General features: G+C 39.9%; 1 protein-coding gene across 1 annotated transcript in view; it reads right to left on the bottom strand.

Annotated features, from left to right (window-relative positions):
• The window catches only part of LOC113407464 (mitoguardin 1-like), a 52,141-nt gene that overhangs the window by 13,009 nt on the left and 15,296 nt on the right, over positions 1-23,836 (bottom strand). Inside the window, exon 7 of the mRNA XM_026656019.2 lies at positions 7,361-7,461. Coding sequence (XP_026511804.1) covers positions 7,361-7,461 — 101 coding nt within the window. The remainder of the gene's footprint in view (positions 1-7,360; positions 7,462-23,836) is intronic.

A 23,836-nucleotide genomic window follows, 5' to 3' on the forward strand; every position in this document is an offset into this window, starting at 1 on the left:
CCTATGTTAGGAATATCATAATTTTTCACTCTGCATAGCAGTGGCTGGTAGGTTAAACAGTTACCATTTCATTACAAACATTAAATCATTCTTATTATCTATCCAAAAAACTGCAGAGGCAAACGTTTTTCCATTTACTAAATGGCTAGAACACACATTTTAACAATTTCAAAAAAATTTACTTTACAATATTACTGCAGATTGCCTGAAAAGACATTTTGCACTTCTAGGCATCAAAACCCTAATTTAGAAATGTCTTAAATAAAACTAACTTTTACAAAAATTAAAATATACTCTATCTGGGTTTTTAACATATTTATGTCCCTGTCTTCTAGATATGTTCAAAGTTAGACAAACAACTGTTACTATGTTTCCTTCAAATAAAACTTAATGTTAAGGAAAGACTGTAAGATGATGTTGTTACATTTAACTTCAAGTTAAGAAAAAAAATTATGGGCACATTTTTCCATCATTGGAAATACATCTCTGTAAGTGGTGGCAGGAGAAGTTCTACATGCATATTGATGAGAAAAATATACTCCTGGGTGGGCCTTTTCTGTAGTCCCTATTGGAGGAAACCCCAGTGACTACAATGGGAGTTAGCCCAAGTAAGGATTATGGCCTTGATTCAGGAAAGCACTTAAACATGTGTTTAAATTCCACTGATTTCAATGGGACTTAGTGTAAGTATTGTCCTGAAGAGAGATGCTTTCCTGAACTGGGTTCTAAAGCAAGACTTGGTACTTAAGAGAATAAGTGAACAATAAAAACTTTAAAAAAATTGGTAAGATAATATACTTAGAGCAATTTACAAGCAATTAAACTAGCATGAAAATTAACAGTTCTGTCTTAAGAGTTTTAAATCTTTGTCCTGTCTTGTTTATTTGCTGGTTCAGCAGAATGGACTAGGATAAACTGACTTCCTGAAATAGATCTGCAGCTGTGACAACATATCAGATTAAAGTTTTGATACTAGTTAACAATAGCATCATATTCATAGTAACAAAATTGCCTAAAACATGTTTAGAGAATTTACAGTGTTACTCTCTAAAGTTGCTTTATCTTATTTAATCAAGAAAGCAACAAGTTCTTTTATGTGAAGATTGTCAAATGTGTACTTGAGAAGTTGTAAGTAATATTTTAGCTGATTAGCAGTGGTAGGAATAAACAGATTTTTTAGTATTTTTCATATTTGAGGTATAAACATACTTGTTGTGCAAGTTTTTCCACTAGTTTCAGAATAAGAAAAAAACCTTACTCCATGTAGAATCTGTTTTCCAGTGTTACAGCCCAACAGTGTTTATAGAAAGGTATTTTTCAAACTTTAATGTAAATATTTTCAAAAAGAAAAAGCATATAATAGGACACACTGAATCATACTAATGTTAAAAGGTCCAATCCAACGCCTACTGAAGTCAACAGACTCCCCTATGCTTTATTTCACCCACAAAGCATGAGAAGGAATACAGGTAACATGAGGCCTGATCAGACTTCCATGGGATTTGTATCAGGCCCCATGTTACCTGTAGTTAATAACTCCTTCTTATACTTTGCAGATGAAATAAAATAGCAACACACACTACAACAGCTGAACCCTATGAGAAAGCAACTGCTTTCTTGACACATTCCAGTCAAGTCAACACATGTAGACAAAGGAGATAATTTATAAGTTAGTTATTACAGCTATAGAGTATTTCTATTTTACTTAATTGTCTGTAAGGGAGAGTTAAAGACCTGAAATGCCCTAGACAGTGTACCAACAGTGTTTTCACTTTCCCGGATATGAAAAATAAGTCATAGCGCTTTCATAGCAAAGAAAATATTAAATTACTTTAAAATGTTCCTAACAGTGAAACTGTAATAATATTAATCTAAATTAATAAAGTAAAAAATATCCAAGTCAAAATCAAAAGGAGGCAAATCTATTAGTAAAATAAGGTTTGTGACAATTATTTAATCTATAAAATTTAGACGCAAGTGTACTGATGAACATGCAGTTCTTTCATAAAATTAAAGGACAATAAAAAGAGGTGTTTTACCTCTATTGTGGCTCGGTTTTTAGCAGCAGGATTTCTGGAATCAGAGAACTTAAAAAAAAATCAATGTAATAAATTTTAAGTCCAAAGCCATCAATGCATTCCAGCAGCTTCAGAAATGGGGGGCTTTGTCTGGAAAGGCAAGGGAAAGAGTGTTGTCTAGCTTTTTGAAGAGTCACCCCCCACCGTTCTAATGGGTGGATCAGCTGCCTCATGGGTTTGGGAGATGACTGGCTTGTCTAGGGGGTGCAGTGAAGCCCATATGGTCCTATACACCCCAAAAAAAGGCACATAAGCCTTCTTCCCCTGGTTGGGGCTCCATCTCATGACCAGAAAAACAGCTCCCACTCTGAGGTTAGGACCAGGATTTTTGGGGTCTGGTGTGGGTATTGTGCTACTTGCCTTTTTTGGGACTGACAAGGACTTTCCCCCTCATTGCCAGACTGGCCAGGGTTATTTTTGCCTTTCCCATAGCAGCCCAGGAACCTAGTGGGCTGGTTAGAAGGCAAGGGTGAAGTTCAAGTTGTTGCAACTTGACAGGTGTCCAGTGCAGATACTTGTTCGACAGGGGGTCTGCTAAATTGGAATCTGAAGTGGAGTTAGAAGCAGCAGCTGGGGAACAGGGCTGGGGTTCCTACTGTATGGCACAGGGAAGAGACAACTCTCTTTTCCCCGGCCCCTCAAGGACAGATGCGTCCCAGCAATGGGTTAGGACCAGATGTGGAGAGGTGAGGGGAAAAGGGGACTGACAGCAGTCCTCCACCAGGTGGAACAGATTATGGAGGGAAGGATGATCTGCACTGGGCAATATATTGCTGGATAGCTCCCAGATGAGTTAAATTAATAAAGTTGCAGCCTAGTTAAACCACATCCCGTGTGTCTTGTTTGTCCCAGAAAGAAAATGCTCTTGGAAGCCAAGTAGAACCAAAGGGTCTATTCATGACCCTGCTCTGGTAACAAAAAAGGTCTGTAACTTCCTGCCCCCCTCGAGAATTCCTGTCAGAACAGAGCAGGCTCTCTCACAGGAAGGGAGCCAGAGAAGGGAGTATGGCCCGGGGACTGCTGGCTATTCTCAGCTACCAAAATGGCTCCTTGGTGGCCACTAGCCAACCATAGCCCCTACTTGAGACTGAATTGTTCCCAAGCAACTGCTAAAACTTGAGGAGCACACAGATATTTTTAAAAGTCTAAGTATCACTGTAACATAGCTGAGGATCTGGGTCAGAGTGCCTGTGGTCTCCAGAACTCACCTTCTACACAACCTTCAGGCCCAGCCCCATTCCTCATGAGTGTCCCCCCACCCCTGGAACTTTTATTTCTAACTGAGTCTAGAATTTATGGATGTGGTCTCACTCAGATTGCATGGAATAAATTAAATGGTACTTTCTTCAAATACCTTCCAGTTGTAGATTTCAAGAAAGTCTTTTAAAGCATAAAGAAGAGCAGGACCCTCCCAAATAATGTATTCTGTTTCTATAATCAACACAGTGTAAACAGGAATCAGGTTACTGGGTCTAAAAGCAAGAAACAAAATTTGTAGTTAAATTTCTTTAGCTGCATCTACCACTCAAACTAAGTGTCAATCCATTAGCAATTAACTAGGACAGGAAAATTAAAAGGGTACAACTGTCGTGACATCTGTGTGCAAAAGCTGCTTCACTGGAAGTTAATGTCTCTGAGAAATAATGTCTGGCAAAGGAATGCAAGTACGATCAAGCAGTTGGCTTGAAAATTTCTTCTATGTCTGACTGACTTCTCTTAGCTTACAAAGATATCTGAGCCAGACGGGAATGTGCTCTAACTTTAACTTGAAAAAGGTGCCTGTACCAATTAATAATCTTTGAAAATACATCTGTAACAATATCATCTCATCTGCCCATTTCTTCTTTCCCCTTCTCACCATAACACAATTTAAAAGTTCCTAATATCTAGGAATGGTCAGTCAAATTCTCTTTCAGAAACAAGGTAAGGGCAAAAGTTTCCCAATATAATTTCCTGGTCCAGATAAAACCTTGAGGGGCTTCAAAAGGAACAATAAACTTGACTAGTAATTTGAAAAAGGGAATTTGCCACAATTCCATCACAAAAGGTGAGAAACACTGAAGCTCTAACATGTAACCTTCACATCCCCATTTTTAACACAGTGGAGATAAGTCTTGCCACAAAGGGTCAGATACTATAGTGTTGAAACTCAGACAGAATTAACAACATATAGAGCATGGAATGTTTCTTAAAGAGAACCTCTCATGCTAGCACCAAAGGGAGCACTAACTCCATAATTTGTAAGTCCCTGAGGCATACTACCTCCAAGATTTTAAAAGACATATTCATAGCTTTGCCAAAAATTCCTAAGGAAGTACTGTCTGACTCTTACAAACCACTAACAAGAGAATGTATAATTCAGGATGATTAGTAAGATTAACTAAAATCAAAGAACAAGATGAAAGAACAGTTTGTCTGGCAAAGAAATGGAACAAGAGAGAAGATGTACAACAGCGACAGACAATAATGGATAAGTAGACTCCATACCCCGGAGCAGAATGTAGAAACTTGTGGTTCATTCCAACCCCATGAAGAATACAACCTACTCCTCGGTGATCACAATTCTCTACCAATAGCTGAAATACACTGAGAAGTAATAATTGTTGATTCTCCTATATGGACAACAGACTGCCTCAGCTTTTTTTTTTTTTAAAGTGTTTCTCCTCCCAGAGACAGGACAAGCTTCTACTGGGAGCAAGTGCAGGTTCACCCATCAGAAAAGATGGCTGCCTTGTTGCCTAGTTTGGAAATATATCCTTTTTTTAAAGTCCGTGCGTGCGTGTGAATTAGATAACCCACATTAACACAGTTTAATTCTTCACCCCTCTCTTATGACTAGACCACATGAAGATACTTGAGTATGATACTGCCAATAAGTTAACGAACCAGATCCTTTAGTTCAAGCTGTGGTGGCTCACACTTTTAGATCCAGAAGTCTCGAGTTCAAACCCCACATGTAACCAGGCCAGGGGCATCACATCAAATAGGATTGGTTTCCCAAAACTGGGCTGCCTGAAAGGTGAATTATTAAATCTCTGAAAAGTTTTTTTTTTTTTTAATTGTAAAGTGAGGCTTTTAAGATGTATAAAAGACAATCCAACCCCCTCCCCCCCCCCCCCGTTGTGTCAGATGTCTCCAAAATAGTAACACCTCCAAAAACACTAGTAACTTCAGCTCACAGAGTTACCTCTGGCTTGCTCTAGACAACTTTGGGGACGATGAAAACTTGGACAACTGTGGCTGAGGTAAAGATGGAACATCCCCTTTCCCCATGGTTAGGGACTGGGAATACTGCAGCTCAGGTTTCAACCTACAGCTATGATGTTCTAGACCCTCTAAAGACTATCAAAATCCTCTTGCAGGTTGAGGTGTAGAAGAGGCAAGTTCAGATATTTCAAATGTAATGCTAAAAACACTGTTTATACACTTTGTAGTCACTTTTAAACATCAAAGGCCTTCATCACCTTTCTCTCTAGGGTATTCATATGAAGATGTTTCTCATTTACCAGGCTTCAAATGTGTTTCCACAGCAAGGAGGCTCATAAATGGTAATCAGACACCATTTGACTCATGGTGGGTAGTCCTTTATTGATTTTTTGTTTTTAGTATGCATTCCCTATTTGTGGGACTACTCAACCTGGATTGAACTAGAACGAGGCTCTGAAGGTGTTTATTCCCACAGAAACAACTGTGGGGAAATAAAATATATCCCAATACACTTCTGAATGATAAATCTGTAGTTTCCTATGAACTTCTGAAGATCAAGGAAGTGGCAAAGGACTTCCTCTTCCAACAGAAATTTCATTCCTAGGGAAGTAACAAGTAGAATCCCCAAATGAATGTCACTGGGAGGGGTCACGACGTTTAGGGTATGGTTGCTAAGTGGCCACGACAACTGAACAGGAAGAGAGCATCTTACACCATTTTCTGTGCTTTTGGGAGGAAGGGAATCAGAACTGGTACTAAGGGTATGTCTGCACTGCAGTCAGGAGGTGTGACTGTAGCACAGGTAGGCATATCTGATCTAGCTTACTAAAAACAGCAGTGAAGCCACAGTAACACAGGCAGTGGCACAGATCACTCTCTCAAATACAAGCCTGCATGGCACCCTCGATACATATTCAAGTGGCAAGCGCATGCGACTGAATCTTCACTGCTATTTTTAGTGAGCTAGCTTGTTCAGCGCTAGCTTGTGTATATACCTACTGTGCTACCATCTCACCTCCTGACTGAAGTGCAGACATACCTTTAGTGGCTTTAGAATATCAAGATGGTGAGACTACCTTGACGATTTAGAAAGGCAACAGCCAGGGCTATTGTTCTTGCCAGTTATAACCGTGTTTCTTAAGGAGACAGTCACTTTAGGCTCTGGATAGGAAGAATCTCCCCCACAAAACATATCAATCTCTCTTACTGAAAGACTGTGTCCCCTGCCTGTTACCAAGCAGACACAAGATAACAGACTGCATTCTCTCTGCATATCTGCTTAAATAGTAGGAAAGCTCATGTAAAAAATGGGAGATGACGGGGTCTCATTTTTTCTGTATCCTCTTGAATTGACAGCACTCACTCATCTGAAGGGACCTTGGATAGTCTTCTTCTCCAAATTACAGGAAAGGGCAACTAGTCACAGGAGATATATTCCTTGTTAGAAATTACTTTTCGTCATAGACTGCAAGTTACTTTGAGCTTTCAAACTCAGGGAATTTTGGACGGTTACATATGATCAAGAGTTTAATTGCAATCCATTTCAGATAATTCACTTCACAAGGGAAGCATCTTCCCCAAAAACCTTTAGATTATGGGTAGGTGGCAGGGGGAAATTAATACAGTTATTTAGATGGTTGGTACCATCCCATCTAATTTTGCTTCCTCAGTAATCAGAACCATTATAGGTGTTCATAGATATCCAGCTCTGATACCCAGAAGGATGGTTGTTTACACTCGTTAGCAATTCATTTTTAGAAGGATGGATAACTCATGGAATGTTCCACCAGGTGACCAAAAAACACTAAAACGACAGTTTTGAAAGCAAAACAAAGAGGACAGGAATTAGTGTGATTGTGACTCCATTGGTCCAAGGTAAAAAAAAAAAAAAAAAAAAAGTACTAGGAAGTTGTCTGCAAAGGGAGGCTTTTTTCATGTAAGATGCAATTTATTTCCCCCCCAAAAATTAGTAGCTTTTAATTTACAGTAAGAAATGAGAAACATTAGTAATCTATTTATTTTTAATGAAAGAAAGATTCTAGTATGGTTAAAGAAGAAATCCTTCCGACTCTTACCTCAGCTGCTGAAACAAAGGAGTCTGTTGATGCAATGCTCAGTGTATCTCGCAGACAGAAATCTTCTGTGTTATCCTTCACAGTTATATCGGTATCTTTATCTTAAAAATGAAAATAAATCAATTTACCAGTTTGTCATTTTCTTTGACAGTCTATTGATTTAGTTACAAGTCTTGAATTTAAATGGCGTTTTTTAAGAAGGCCTTCCTTTTAACTTTGTAACAATAAGATGTCATACATCTTATATGTAAAAGTTGTTTAAGCAAATTTTGATATAATGAATGCATTGAAAACTTTGCAGTTTTAGTATCACATTTATTTTGTTGAGGTACCTAGAAAGCTACAGCATACAACTGGAAGAGTAAAAAGTTACCAAACCAAACCCTTACTCTTCTCCCCAACACACACAATATTTGGGTTTTTTTTTTCCAGTTTTTATTCGCAGGGTGGCTTTATACACACCAACTTCTTTTGCCATATACGAGACTTCCAATGGAAAAAAACAGCAAGAAAGATCCAAAGATGCTTTATGGGTTTTGTCCTCTCAGGCTCTTTTTCTCTCCTCAAACATCTACTACTTCACTAAACTAATTTAAATAATCAACTAAGGACATGTTATGTGTGGTATAGGTTTTTTAAAAAAGTTAATTTTAACTTTTAAAACACCCAATTAGGTACATCCTATGAGCTTCAAAATATAAAGAATCCTAGAAATACTTAATGCATCTTATTGCTTCAGGTTTTTATTTCCATTCATTTTTGTAATATTTTAAATATACATATCCTTCACAATTTTTTTTATAACGTGACCAATATTCAGTGTGATCTCAGTTGTACTGATTATTTAAAAAAGGAAGAAAGAAAAAGAAAACTATAATTCTAGTTAAACTAGTTGGGGGGGGGGAGGTGTTGGTTGGTTTTGTTTTTCAAATTATCCCAATTCTGTAGTTTTTCCATTTCACTCAGCTTGGACAGTAACCAGAGTAAAATCAGTTTATTTTCTGTTTCTCATTCTCTTAAAAGGGAACTGCAAGGGAAAATTTAAACCCTCACCCACCTCTCCTATCTCCCCCCAACCCTCTTCAGTGAAATAAACACATCCAGAAAAATTTCTAGCAGCATTATGATTTTTAAAACCTTCAACAAAGCCTATATTTTCCACTAACATCACATTCTATTAATCTGCAATACAAATCCTTTCAATTTGCATTTAACTTTTTTCAGATTTCAACAATTGCTGCACACACTGCCAGCGTATATGGTTTTGTTTTCATCATGCAGAAGCACTTTCACAGAAGGATTAGATTCATAAGTCATTAAGTCAAATCTTGGCTTGATGTACTTCATACTGCATTCTCAACAGAGCACAGGCATTTATCTTGGATTACTTTACCTTCAAACATTACACGTGTTGCTAAAAAGTCTGTTTTATTTCCAGCAGTCAGCAACAACCAGCTACCCAATGTCATCCAGATCAGTTACTATGGTTATACTTTATAAAAAACACTATTATACAGCAAAGTGGCTGCATGCCAGTTTTACTGGAATGGTTTACTCATCAGTTGAAATGCTACAATCCACGTGATCATTTCAGTAATTGTTATAGATTTAGAATGGCAGCTCAACAATTATGCACTAGATATCAATAAATTAACAATATCAAACTAAATATCTGTCTTTGAGAAGACCCAAGGAAAGTGTGTATATATTAAAAGTCTGGACAAAAGCTTTCTTAGATATTGCTATACTGCATTCAGTCAGTCAGACTGAATCCAACTTTACATCATAATTTCACTATTATACATTGTGACAGGTTCCCCCGCATGGGGTGCCACTTGATGTACTGGGGTACCACTGAGCCTGCCTGTTCCACCAGCCTGGGTTCCCTCACCCTGTCCTGCTGAGCCAGGCCCTCAAGCCTCCTCCAACACACACACAGGTAGGGCCACACCCAGCTGCAGAAAGACACGGACACTGAGATCAGCTGGGAATTGTCCAGCACTCACGTGCACACCCCCTGTGTAATACACAAGTGTAAATCCAAAATTGTATTGTCCTGCACAGAAAACTGTACAGCGTAAGCTCATGAAATTCGCTCCTTTCCTCAATGTGGCGGAAGATATGCACAGCTTTCTGCCCCTCAGTTATGAATTGCACGAACTGGTTTATAGAAAACAAAAACAAGCTTATTAACTACAAAGGATAGATTTTAAGTGAATATAAGGGATAGCAAACAGATCAAAGCAGATTACTGAGCAAACACGCAAACTAAGCGTAATACACTACAGAAACTGGCAACAAGTAGTAATTTCTCACCCTAAATGTTGTTTTAAGCAGGTTGCAGAGTTTCTTGTAGACAAACCCTTCTTACTTGCAGCTTAGAACTCCAGATATTCCTTTCACAGGCCAGACACCTTCTTGTCTGGGTCCAGTGCTTTCTTCCCCAGATGAGTTTTAGGTGTTTTCAGCAGTCATCTTGGGCGGGGATTCAGTGAAGGAACCGACCTAGATTAACTCACTATCCTGCCTTAAATAGGATTTACATATGGCAGGAATCCTTTGTTTCCCAGTTTGATCCCCACTCCCTATTAGTGGAAAAATACTAGCAGGCCAAGATGGGGTCCAGTACCAGGTGACATGATCACATGACCCTGCAGTGTCAAAGCAGCATCCTAGGAAGCGTCTCAGGAAGGTGAGAGATTAGCATCTTCAAAGTCCTATTGTTCTCCTTAATGGCCCCTTGACTAACCCGCCAGCCTGATTGCATTTGGTCTGGTGGGCATTCCAAAGGTACAAACACTTTTGCAATTGATACATAGTCCATATTGCTAACTTTAGATACAAAAATGATACAAGCACACAAATAGGAAAATCATATTCAGTACATCATAACCTTTCCAATGATACCTCACATGACCCATCTTGCATAAAATACAACTTAGTCATGCTATATTCATATCACAACAATATCTCTATGAAGAACATGGGGCATAGTGTCACACACATATTAAAGCACTGATTGTCAGATACTCTAATTGTTTTCAATTGTGTGTTTTCTCTCTCTGCTAGCCTATCACTTCTTAAAGATAAGAAAACAAAACCATTACAACATCCAGGTGGATTGTCCAAGCATCAAGAAACAATCATATATTGTACTGGAAATTGGAGAGCTGGGACAGCAGAGGGCTTGTCTAAACTGGCAAGTTTTGTCGCCAAAAAACTGCCTTTTGGTGACAAAACAGCAAGAGCATACACACTACAATGGGACTTTTGTCACGAAAAACGCCCAGTTTTGGCGACAAAAAACTTGTCTTTCCCCTCCCTTTATTGTCAACAAAGAGCCAGTGTAGACACTGCTGATTGTTTTGTCCACAGAACTGGCTTCCGCCAGTATCCCACAATGTCTGCCCCGATTGCTCTGCTCAGTGTTTTGATCTCTGCTGCCCTGCAGGCATGCGCCCCTTCCCTTTCAAAGCTCCGAGAAGTATCTGTGTGCTGCTCCGTTTGGGGAGCGAACAAAGAGCAAATCATTGGAATGCTCCTGTTCTGCCCTGCGCTAGGAACACAGCAGCAGGCAGACTGCTGTGCTGCTTTGCCATTCTTCAGCACGGAGAGCTCACAGAGCTACTCATGATGCTGCTCTTGGCAGTTGAGGAGGCTGTGGGAGAACTTGGAGAGAATCCCAAGATGTGCACCGATCAGCTCTTCCTTCCCACAACACTGCACTGTGGGATACATACCCACGGTGCATTGCTCACCCTGTCGATGATGGTGTCCCCAACGTGGACATGATCTGTCGACAGAGGGAGCAAGCGTGCACACCCTTTCGCGATATTTGTTTTGTCAACTTTTGGGTGTCGACATAAGTTTTGTCAACAAAACTTGGTAGGGTAGACAAGCCCAGAGGTTCTCAGACTCAACTGTAGATCACTGGTGGCCTGCAAAGCACTTGCTGGAAGTCTACAGAAAGCAGGCTGGTAAAACGATACTGCCTCCTCATTTCTAGCTCATAATTTGCATTAATACCCTTCTAAAAATACATTAAATGCTTTTTTTTATTACTTTTCCACATAAGCAACTGCTATAGCTGTAATACGGATGTTAAAGGCAGGGCTGCATGTAGATGTAGTTTGGCTGAAGAATTTTCCATAGAATTGATCCTTACCACAGATCTGTGTTCCATAATCTAAACTTTCAGTTTAAAAATAGTTTCTATCCCTCATGGTGTAAAGAAAACCTCTAAATCAGTGGTTCTCAACCAGAGGTACGGGTACCTCTGGGAGTCCGTAGAGGTCTTCCAGGGGTACATCAACTCATCTAGATATCTGCCAAGTTTTACAAGTAGTTACATAAAAAATACTAGTGAAGTCGGTAGAAACTAAAATTTCATGCAGATAATGACTTGTTTATACTGCTCTATATACTATACACTGAAATGTAAGTACAATATTTATATTCCAATCAATTTATTTTATAATTATATGGTAAAAATGAGAAAGTAAGCAATTTTTCAGTAATAGTGTGCTGTGACATTTGTATATTTAGATTTTGTATGCAAGTTGTTTTTAAATGAGGTGAAATTTGGGGTACGCAAGACAAATCAGACTCCTGAAAGGGGTATAGTAGTCTGGAAAGGTTGAGAACTACTGCTCTAAAGCATGAGCTAACTGCAAGTCAAGTCAGTATTATCTTCCAGATCTTCCTGAGTCTGCAGGCAGACTGTTACAATTGGTCTGAGAGATGTGAACTGCCACATTCACCTCCGTGAGGTGAACTCTGAAACCTCTGCTGACATTGCAAGTGTTAACATTAACCATTTCACAGCTGATCCCTTTAGCAGAAACACCTAGATAGGGCCCGATTCTCATTTACACAAAGATCTGGGTAAAACAGCCTTTGTGTAAATAAGGATCAGGCTAGGTCTAACACTAAAAAGTTAAGCCAACGTAACCCCGGTGTAGATGGCACTAGGTTGACAGAAGAATCCAACTCTCGGGGAGGTGGATTAACTATAGTGACAGGAGAACCCCTCCCCTCGCTGTAGTGAGTGGCTACACTTACATCGCCATAGCAGTGCAGCTGCAGCACTGAAGCTGTGCCACTGTAATAGTGTAAGTGTAGATATAGCCTAAGGCAGCATTTCTCAAATGCGGCCACCGTGACCGCATGCAGCCACCAGGGGCTTTTCTTGCGGCCACAGCCTCCTGGGCTGTGATTTGGGGGGAGGCGGGCAAAGCAGTTGCCCCTCTCCCAGGGCCGCCAGCAGGAGTTCGGCCCTGCATCCCTCTGGAGATACAAATGCTGGAGATGCAGGGAGCTGGTGAATCCCCCACTTTCCTGTGGGGGCGGGGGAAAAGAGCAGACTTTGGTCTCAGGGCTTCAGGCTCCATCCATGTGGCTCCATCCCCAGGCTCACCACCCTCACCATCGTCCCTTTGCCCTGCTGCCTCCCTACCCATCTCCCCATCCAGGGCTTAATTTGGCCCAGGGCTTGCCGGGGCTGAATAAGTCTGCTATGAAAATTGATATTAACAAACATACAAATATCACTTTTCACAGCAGCAGACTTACTAGCTAATGAGTCTTAAAAAAAAAAAAAAAGCAATGGAAAAAAGCAAAAGAAACAACAACAAAAAGACAAGAACACGCAAAGCATCTTATTTGCATTTCTATTCTGTTTAGGTCCAGTAATGACTAGAGCAAGGGTAGGCAACCTATGGCACGTGTACCAAAGGTGGCACGCAAGCTGATTTTCAGTGGCACTCACACTGCCCGGGTCCTGGCCACTTTACATACAACAACAGTTTAGTAATATATTATAGACTTATAGAAAGAGACCTTCTAAAAATGTTAAAATGTATTACTGGCACGCGAAACCTTAAATTAGAGCGAATAAATGAAGACTCGGCACACCACTTCTGAAAGGTTGCCGACCCCTGGATTAGAGACAGACGTACATTATTTTTATTTGGTGGCACTCTGAGACCACCAAAAAATTTGTTGTGAGAACCCCTGGCCTAAGGCCTGCTATATGTTTATCTCATAATCCTATAAGGCAGGGGTAGGCAACCTTTCAGAAGTGGTGTGCAGAGTCTTCATTTATACACTTTAATTTAAGGTTTTGCGTGCCGGTAATACATTTTAACATTTTTTAGAAGGTCTCTCTCTGTAAGTCTATATTATATAACTAAACTATTGTTGTATGTAAAGTAAACAAGGTTTTCAAAATGTTTAAGAAGCTTCATTTAAAATTAAATTAAAATGCTGATCTTACGCCGCCAGCCTGCTCAGCCCACTTCCAGCCTGGGGTTCTGTTCACCTAGGCCGGCAGTGGGCTGAGCAGGGCCTGTGGCCAGGATGCTGGCTTGCAAGGGGCCGGCAGCTGGGACCCCAGACTTGCGGGGGGGGGTTCAGGGCAGAGGGCTGGATGTGTGTGGGGGTGCAGGGCAGAAGGCTGGGTGTGGGGAGGAGTTCAGGGGTCAGGGCAGAGGGCTGGGGTGTGTGGGGAGGTGCAGGGCAGAAGGCTAGGTGTGGGGGGGTTCAGGGCAGAGGGCTGGGGTGCTCGGCTTGTGGGAGTGCTCCCAGCCCCCTGCCCTGAGCAGCTCATGGCAGGGGACTGGAAGGGATATGCCCTGTTCCACCCCCTTCCCCAAGGCCCCGTCCCTACCTCTTCTCTGCCTCCTCTACGGAGCTGGGAGCACGCTGCGACTCGGCTCTGCTCCGCTCTCCCTCCCCCTCGCAAGGGCCATCAGCTGATCGGCGCAGGGAAGGAGAGGAGGAGGGGCAGGAAAGCACCACGCTGGGGGAAGAGGCGGGGGAAGGGGAAAACTTGGCTACCGCAGGACCAAGCTTCTGCCCCCGCAGGGGAGAGCGGGGGGGGGGGGGGGCTGAGGGCCGGGACCCCCCCCACCACTCTCCCCTGCGGGGGCAGGAGGCAGAAGCCTGGTCCTGCGGCAGTCAAGCTTCCCCCGCTTCTTCCCCTAGCGTGGTGGTTTCCTGCCCCTCCTCCCCCTCTCACCGGGCAGGCAGCAGCATGCCACTCAAAATTGGCTTGCGTGCCGTATTTGGCACGCGTGCCGTAGGTTGCCGACCTCTGCTATAAGGTCTCCCGTATCTTCTCAGTGGTAAAAGCCGCAAATGCACCTTTACCCTGCTGCCAAAACCTCCCATTAGTCTCCGATGACTACTATGTAATCATGAGTCAATATAAAAATCTTCAGCACTTTGAAAACTACAAATTTTAATCTTGACATTAAATTACATAGATCATGTCTCATCACAACATGGGGGCCACTGAATTGATTAAATATGAACATGTATAAACAGAACTTATTAAAAATGGTTCCTAATGTAAATGAAACAGCCAGAGAATTTTCAGTTTGCTGCACCACATTCCCATTGATTCTAGAGACTTGGCTGCAGAGTTTAGGCCTGGCCTTGCTGTAGCGTACATGGTGCTCTGGTTATGGAATTTTGAATAGAAGAGGAAATAGTCTGTGCAACTGTGAATCATGGAAGCAGTGTCAGAAGCCAATCCTTCTGTTATAATGGAGTTCATGGGTCATAGGATTATAACACCAAACCAATTCAAAAGGAAAGTATTAACTACTGAGTGATAGAAAATTAAGTCTTCTGGCAAGTGACATACATCCACTCAAAAATCAGTCTTTACAAACCAAAAAAACCTGCCTGGTCAGATATTCCTGGCTTCCTATTGCTGCTCTTAACCTCCAAAACTCCATCAGCTAAGCAGGTACTTAACACCTTCAACACACTACAAGAAGGGTACATTCTGAAAATTTTAGGGTAAAAATTAAATCACAGCTGAAGTGTACACTGTGCAAGTGTTACAAGAATATTCCTAGATATGAGAACACGAGAAAAGACAGTAGCACAACGAGAGTCTAGGAATGAACAGCTGCTTGAAGAACGTACTAACTACAGACCATATTTGCTGGTAAACTAGTCCTAAGTTCTCCAATAGCTTTAGTCTAATATCTTAAAGAAAGTAATGCTAGTTAGTTTATATGCTTCCAACATATTACTATTTTAGAAGCAATAGCTTTTTTGAGATCATTATGTCTTTGTAAAGAGGATGGTGTAGAATTAGCAGATATTCTGATGACAAAAGTAATGACTATAAAAGCATATTGATCTTCTTGTCAAAGTGCTCTGAAATTTAAAGTTGACTTAAAACTAGAATAAAGGCTATTGAAAATTCTAAAGAAATGGAACATGGCCTGAGTTTATAAATCCATGCTTCGTTTCATGTGGGATTTTGCAAACATTTGTCAGTTTGGAAAAAAAGTGCTTTAAAAAGCTTTAGTGGTTACAAGTTATTGTAGAATCTGCCTTATGTCTATGTACTTATATGGCCCTGTAACAGCATGAGCACTTCCATGCTCTAACACTGACACATCATACTCTCAAAAGAGAAGGGGCCTGGACGCTTCATGGGTGGCTCTGGCTCCAATTAACAGAGGCCTCTCAACATCCAGATGGGTTACAGGTCCCATAATGAGACTGCAAAGTATTTAAAAATATAAACATCTTTCTCAGCCCCCACTCTGTATAAGAAATGGGGAAGAATGGTTCATAAGGTTTTTGGGGATGAGTTTGGGGATGTTATTTTTGTGTATATATTAGTGCATAAAGAGCTTTCTGCAGGCCAGAGAGACACAGCTTTGTATTTAGTTCTGAATGCCACGAGGCTTGTTGCAATCATCTGTAGTGTCAAGTTGCATAGTTTAAGTCTCTTGCTGAAAGTTCTGTGACTTGAACTCATAATTTAGTCCTCTTGGCTTCTCAGTTTCATAGTTCCAATGGAATATAGTTGCAGTGATAAGTTACAGGAGGTGGGACAGGGGAGCTGATAGGTAACTATAGCCAATCCCTTGGACGACTCTGAAGATCCAGACAGAAACCTTATAATGGACTTTATTCAATGGGAAGCCAGTGCAGAGAGTTGGGGGTGAGTACAGAGATTGGAGCTGATGCGCTCACAGTGAACTATGTGGCTAAGCAGACTGGCTGCTGTGTTTTGTATCAGTCAACTTTCTCATGTGTAGCTTCACACCTAGAAATGAGCTGCAATAATCAAACCTTGAAGTCACAAATGGATTACTTTCAGAGTGGTAGCCATGTTAGTCTGTATCAGCAAAAACAACGAGGAGTCCTTGTGGCACCTTGGAGACTACTTAGCGATTACTGTAACAAGATCCAATTTCAACAGCATGGGGCACAGCATTCCAGCCAGTCACAAATGAAATGGTCGTTATTACCATAGCTCTTTGGGCATCCAATGTCACTTAGGAGTCCAAAAAAAATCCCAAAGCTAGCTTTAACTTCATTTACCTTTGTCAACAATCATGATTCAAACACAGCTCCGGGGAGTTTTAATCAAGGTGTTAAGTAAATGTTTGGAAAAAATTAATCAGTCCTGTCAAGTAGGAACTGGCTGTTGGTGCATTCAAGTTAAAATTGCCAAGATTCACCTATAAACTGGTCAACTTCACTTCAAAAGTCATATTTGCCTGAGAGAAGAAGTTTGTGAATCTTCAGTAGGTATCCCCTGAAGATGAAGCCATGTAACAATAATCAAAAACAAACAAGGATTTAGCAGAGTTACCAATGGGATTATTTTAAGTAACCACTATTATCTGCATGTTTTATCTAAATTTTATTTCTCTAAGAGCACATTCATCACCAGCACAGCATCCCTTTGCAGCCCACCAGAGTCCTTAGAGAAAATCACTAGTCTCCAAGTTATATCCTCCTCACAAATGGCCCATTTAGTTGACAAAGTTCCAGTTGTTAGCACAAAAGAAGGGCAAGAGACTAAAATCTTGCCCCCTTGACAGCTCGCTCAGCCTGGCTGTCACACCAGTTACCAAATACAGCTACATTCTTCATGGTTTAAAGCTTAAAAAAAAAAATCTTATGTTTGATATTTTGAATTGACAGGTAATTATATTTTAGCTCCTTGGACAAATTACCAATATCTACAAATAAAGATAAAATAGCAGTATTTCTTTTAGGTTATTTAAATATTTAACCTAAAACTAAAACCTCAAAATAAGACCAAACCACCACAACAGTTTGGCCCATCTCCTTGATTATTCAGAGAACCATATTCAGTAAACAAACCTGCTCACACTCCCACATAAAGAAAAAGTACAAGATCATATTTAATCTATCTGTTACTGATTAACTCTGCTTGACCTATATAACAAGTTTTATTGAAATTGGTAATTTGTGGTCCATACACAATGAGGCCTTTTAGGGGCTCACTTTTCCTTCGATTGTTTTGAAAATTACATTTGTTTGTTCACACCTGCACGTTATAAGTTTCTACCAATGACTCTCAATAAGGCTTCTTGCTCTTATGGTATACTTATGTGTAACCAATATTTGTGATATTTTCTCTTATGTTTGCATAGTAAATTAATGCCCAGAAGTTAGTCTTGTATGTGTTCAGTGCCATAATCTCTGAATAATAAAATTCTTTATACTATACTGTCTTGAAGTTAATCATGCTGAACTTCTGTGAAGAAGCTCAATGGCAGAATTTAGACAATTATACCTTTCCTTTGCCTCCTGCACAATTTTAAATGTATGAAAGAGTGAGTAGTGGAGCTATTAAAACATATTACAAACAGGAATAGTTCTTGGAATAACAGCATCTTACTCATTTGTTGAGTTCAGGCAACATGGTAAATGCTTTGCATTTGTTTGTTTAGTGCCATTAACATTCCACTTTTCTACTCTGTCATCACACAATCAAATTTGGAATTTAACACTGGTAAACCCAAATTAAGCTATACTAAACCTCTAAATTAGCTGCTGTCTGACATGTACTTCCTCTTGGAGTGCAAGACTATCATAAAATAACTTATTCTGAGTTGCCTCCCAATACCAGTGAGTGAATTCTTAGTCCTTCTTTCAAATTGCCAGCATGTTTTTATTTCATAAAAGATCCTGTTCCCTTCACAAGCTTTAAGTCACATTTAAAACATTTATGTAGGTAGACAATGTCCATGTGCTGCTTTTTTCCTCTGCTAGGCACTGAAGCCAACAATCAGTGGGTCCTGTCTGATTTTAGACTAATGTTCTTAAATCCCAATCCAAAAATTCCAGTACATCTACTGAAGAATTTGACTGGCTTTTGGCCATCCCATTTGTTTTGAAGCCTAATAATTCATGTATCATTTGGCTTCTATACTTAAATTTTATTTGATTAAATAAAGCAGAGATTTGGCATCTGTGTTTGTCTAATTCCTTCACAGTTAATTCAAATAGATTGTCAACATAGCTTATTCTTGTTTCTTCCTTCCTTCTCTGCATTCTGTTTTCCTGTAGCCTAGAAATCATCAAATCTATTTTGGCCACAGCAAACTCTACTTTGAATTCCAGGAATACTTTTCAAAAAAATCTAGGCTGTCGATTGGGAATTTTATAACAGAGTGCCATGATAACTTCCAGATACCACATAATCGTCTGATTCAGATGTCACTGCCTTTTCTTAGCTGTTCTTTTCATATTTAAAAACAGGCTTTGGAATCCAGTCCCTCCTCTACTTTTGTGCAGAGCTGTTTCTCAGAAATTATGAAGTGATCTGTCCACTCAAATTCAGTCTGATAGCATGTTAATTAATGTATTCAGATACAGAGCTCACTAAAAAAGTGGTTTTGGAGGGGAAGAGGGAGGAAGATTAATTACAGGGCTTCCTCTCAGAGAAACTTTTAATTTCCCCCTTAGGGTTAACTCCCATCCTCCTCCAGTTCCCAGTCTCACTCTCCCACAAGGGAAACCCGAGATTTTTAGGTAGTGAATCTTTCTCACCAGGCTTGAAGTTCAAAGGTCTTCTCATCCCTAAGGCAAGGTACTAAGCATGTAATGGGCAGGGCCGGCTCCAGGCACCAGCTTAACAAGCAGGTGCTTGGGGCGGCCAAGGGAGAGGGGCGGCACCTGCGGCAATTCGGGGGCGGCAGGTCCCTCACTCCCTCTAGGAGCGAAGGACCTGCCGCTGAACTGCCGCCGCCGATCGCAGCTTTTTTTTTTTTTGCTTGGGGCAGCAGAAATGCTGGAGCCGGCTCTGGTAATGGGACTAGTCTCATGATTAAAGTTATGCACTTGCATAAGTACCTTACTGAATCCAGGTATTAATCTGAACTACCTATTGTTCCTCTGTTAAGCAGCTCTCTGCCACCTTCCTGGAGCTCTGCTGTGCTGCCCCAGGTAGATAAGCAGACAAGGAGGGGAAATCAGTAACATAGAGGCTTAGTAATGACAAGAACCTGCTAGTAACTACTCAGTACTTTGAAAGCTTTTTTAAAACAGAATGTCCTGGGATTTTTATCTTTTGAAAAAGGAAGAGAGGTAGATTAACATCCAAGAATTTTTAACTCATTGCTGGAGACTACAAGAGCACAGCCCCACACAATATGTTCACTCATTGAGGCATGGGCTCCAGCCAGCAATGTGCTAGCAATATTTTAAAATAAGGAGAGAAGCATTTGCAAAAACCCTTTGCCACTGCTAAATCTTATATCACAGTGGCATACAGGCTTCATGAGGTAAGTAGTGAGGGCCAAGGGAATATATTTGGTTTATTTCCCATTTAACGAAAGATACACTGTCCATCATAACCAAGAGGGGAGATTACATCACTTGGCAAACAAATCTATTTTAAGCACGTATGTATACTCAGTTCTGAAAGATATATTATGTTTATAGCGTCTGCAAAGTCTGATTTCATGGAGCATGTATTTTAAGAATCTAATTCAGCAAAGCTCATGGTTAACTTTAAGACACGTAACTTAAACATGCTCAAGTAGTTTGCTGAATTGGGGCCTGAATGCATTGCACTTTCTCACAAGAATAATAGGGAGTGAGGCAAGCCTCTCCAACACATGTATTGAACGAAGGAGGGTTCTTTCTCTAGCACCCTACTTCATTCCATCTACACTTGTGCACTGAATGACAGGGTTAAAATTTTTTTTGCCCCAGCAAAAATTCCTGTCATCTTAATTAAGCAAGCATACAGGGCTACAACAATGTTGGGAAATTTTTATTTAACTTATTAAACAAATGAATGCACAGGCAAAAAGTACATTAAATAACTTGCAATCTGATCAAATCAAAATGGATTAATCCCAGACCACTGAAATAGACATATCCAAACCACAAACAATTTGTGCTGCATTTCAGCTTTCTTCTCACATGCAATAAATAGCTAAATATTTTGCGCCAAAAAAAAATATTATATATTTAATGACAGCTTTTACCCCCTCTGTTGTCTTTGTTCTTAACATATAACATGTTTTTATTCTGACTTTCCAGAATGACAAATTCGCCCCGAGCAGAGATTAGAAAAGCCTGAAAAGTGAAAGTTTGAGAAAGTTATAAGTAAAGAAAGAAGCCCTTTAGAATGGAAACATTTAAGCAAGCTCAACTATATATATTACTATTTTAGAAGCAATAGCTTTTTTGAGATCATTATGTCTTTGTAAAGAGGATGATGTAGCTATCTTTAGAAATCTCACATTGGTACCTTCTTTGCGTTTTGTCAAATCTGCAAGGAAAGTGTTCTTAAATTGAACAACATATGCTGGGTCGTCATCCAAGACTGCCATAACACAACATATATGTCAGAATGTGGCTAAAACCACAGAGCAGGAGACATACAATTCTCCCCCAAGGAGTTCAGTCACAAATTTAATAATGCTTTTTAAAAAAAAAACCAAAAAAAAAAAGAGTGCCATCAGCATGGAAGCATGTCCTCTGGAATGGTGGCCGAAGCATGAAGTGGCATACAAGGGTTTAGCATACCTGGCACATAAATACCTTGTAACACAAGCTACAGCAGTGCCATGTGAACACCTGTTCTCACTTTCAGGAGACACTGTAAATAAGAAGCGGGCAACATTATCTCCCGTAAAAGTAAACAAACTTGTTTGTTTTAGTGATTGGCTGAACAAGAAATAGGACTGAGTGGACTTGTACAATTGTAAATTGCACTTTTATGATAAAGAGATTGCACTACAATGTTTGCCTGAGGTGAATTGAAAAATACTATTTCTTTTGTTTCTCTTTTTTACAGTCAAATATTTGTAATCAATAATAATATTAAGTGAGCACTGTGCACCTGGTATTCTATGTTGTAATTGAAATCAATATATTTGAAAATGTAGAAAGCATCCAAAAATATTTATAATAAATTTAAATTGGTAGTCTATTATTGTTTAACAGTGCAATTAAAACTGTGATAGTGATTTTTTTAATTGAATTAATTTGTTTTGAGTTAATTGCTTGAGTTAACTGCGATTGACAGCCCTACTATTTAGATTTAATTCTTTTGACAAATAGATTCTAAAAGCACCAACAATATATGAAGCACTGAAGGATTATGAGAAAATTTACAAATTGTACATAATCTTTTTCCCCTATACAAAAACATACAGGAAAAATAGATAAAGGTAAAATTATTTACATAAATTACAATGTAACGGCTACTGCTGCTAAGTAGTAATGATAAGAATCAGAAAAGGTTACTAACCATGAATAGTTTAAATCACAGGTTCTCAAACTTCATTGCATCGCGACCCCCTTCTGACAAGAAAAATTACTACATGACCCCAGGATGGGGAAGTGAAGCCTAAGCCTTCCCGAACCTCACTGCCCCGCATGGGGGCCAAAGCCAAAAAGCCCCACCACCTAGGGCAGGGAGCCAAAGCAGAAGCCCAAGGGCTTCAGCCCTAGGTGTGGGGCCTGAAACCTGAGCCCCACCACCCTGGACTGATGCCCTCAGGATTCGGCCCTGAGGAGTGGGGCTCGGACTTCGGCCCCAGGCCCCAGCAAGTTTTTTTGCCAGCCCTGGTGTCCCCATTAAAATGGGGTTGCGACCCACTTAGGGGTCCCAACCCACAGTTTGAGAACTGCTGGTTTAAATCATTCCATACAAGGTTCCATATTATACACTCACATCAGGGAAGATTCACACATCACATTCATAACACTTTACAGGAAGATTGTGCATTTAAGGTCTGATCTGACTCCCACTGACCTCTATGGTAGGCAGATCAGGCCCTTTGTCCTGGCTTGGGGCAATTTTTATAGTAAGGTTGCAAGTATAAAACCAAGTGGAAGTTAAGTGCACCGATAGATTTCTCTCACGAGGTTTATTGAGGTCAGATTCCCTGACAAGGGAGAAGACAGGAATTAGTGTCTGTCAGAGTCTCCAACCTTCTCCATTCTGTTCTACCCCACCCTGATCCTTCCCCAAAAACTACAACAAAAAATTAACATGAGAAAATTGGATCTAATTATCATTTCATTCTATTTAATATCTTTAAATACCAGACTATACAGTATAGTGACTAGCCATATCTAACATCAAAATAAGTTACATCAGATAATGAATTTGTTTATCTTCTATATGTAAAGAAAATCTTGAACAAAAATATTTGCCACAATAAATCCTTGCAGGTTACTCCACAAGAAATGCCATAACTTTTCTGAAACAATATTTTTTAGTTTGACTGGAGAGACAAACATTCTTCTCAAGTTAAAACTGGCTGTTCAGACCATGAATTTAAGATACCAACAAAAAAATCATAGCAACAACATGGCTAGCCGGCACTGCCTATCAAAATGCTTTATTGGTTGTTTTCCCAGCATAAATAAAATTCATAATAAGTTGCATCAGGCAACTGACAAACTCTCCCTCAAGGGAGCTACAGAATGAAGATTTGAAAAAAATGCAGTTACTCGGAACAGACACTTAGTAAACAATTAATGAATTTGACACAAACAATGGAACATCAATTTTTAAAAAGTGTCTTAGAAATGAAGTCTTTTAAATGTGTTTAATCACAGCTATAATTAAACAGATTAAAAGATATCATATTAACTCAGTCCTTAGAAAATTACTACTTTGTAATCAATGTTTAAAACTTGAGTTTGCAGGAAAGAAGAAGTTACAAGTAAACTGACACAACAGCTGATATGCATGGGAACCTTGTGCCAAAGGAAATTTATATGACTGATTTCAGGCCTCGAAATGTAACATCCATACCCCTTTCTGCTTTATGAGTTACGGTAACAGGTGTAAAAAAACATGCCAGAAAGCTAACTTTGACCTAAATTTAAACTCCCATGTTACTAAGAGCTATATTTAGTGGTTATAGAATATCAGCAGGGTTAACAGATGAAAAGTACTGCCCCCTGGCGATGTTCAAAGTTAAAGCTAACAAATGTAAGATTTGTTTTGCATTAAGTAATTGGCAATTACCCATTTTAGATCAGGAGGCCTTTGTGTCAGGGACATATCTTTGTCCATCGCTGTGAAAATCCCCCCAAGTTTGGCAAAGTTATAAGCCTTTGAAATAACTACAGTTCACACATGATCAGACTTAATAGGGTTGACAGAGAAAATCTCCTAAGGTTCCATCCACACTGGCATGCTTCAGCTCACGG

The sequence above is a fragment of the Terrapene carolina genome, unplaced genomic scaffold, assembly GCF_002925995.2.
Source record: "Terrapene carolina triunguis isolate 2854851 unplaced genomic scaffold, T_m_triunguis-2.0 Scaffold211, whole genome shotgun sequence".
In the NCBI taxonomy this organism is placed as follows: domain Eukaryota; kingdom Metazoa; phylum Chordata; order Testudines; family Emydidae; genus Terrapene; species Terrapene triunguis.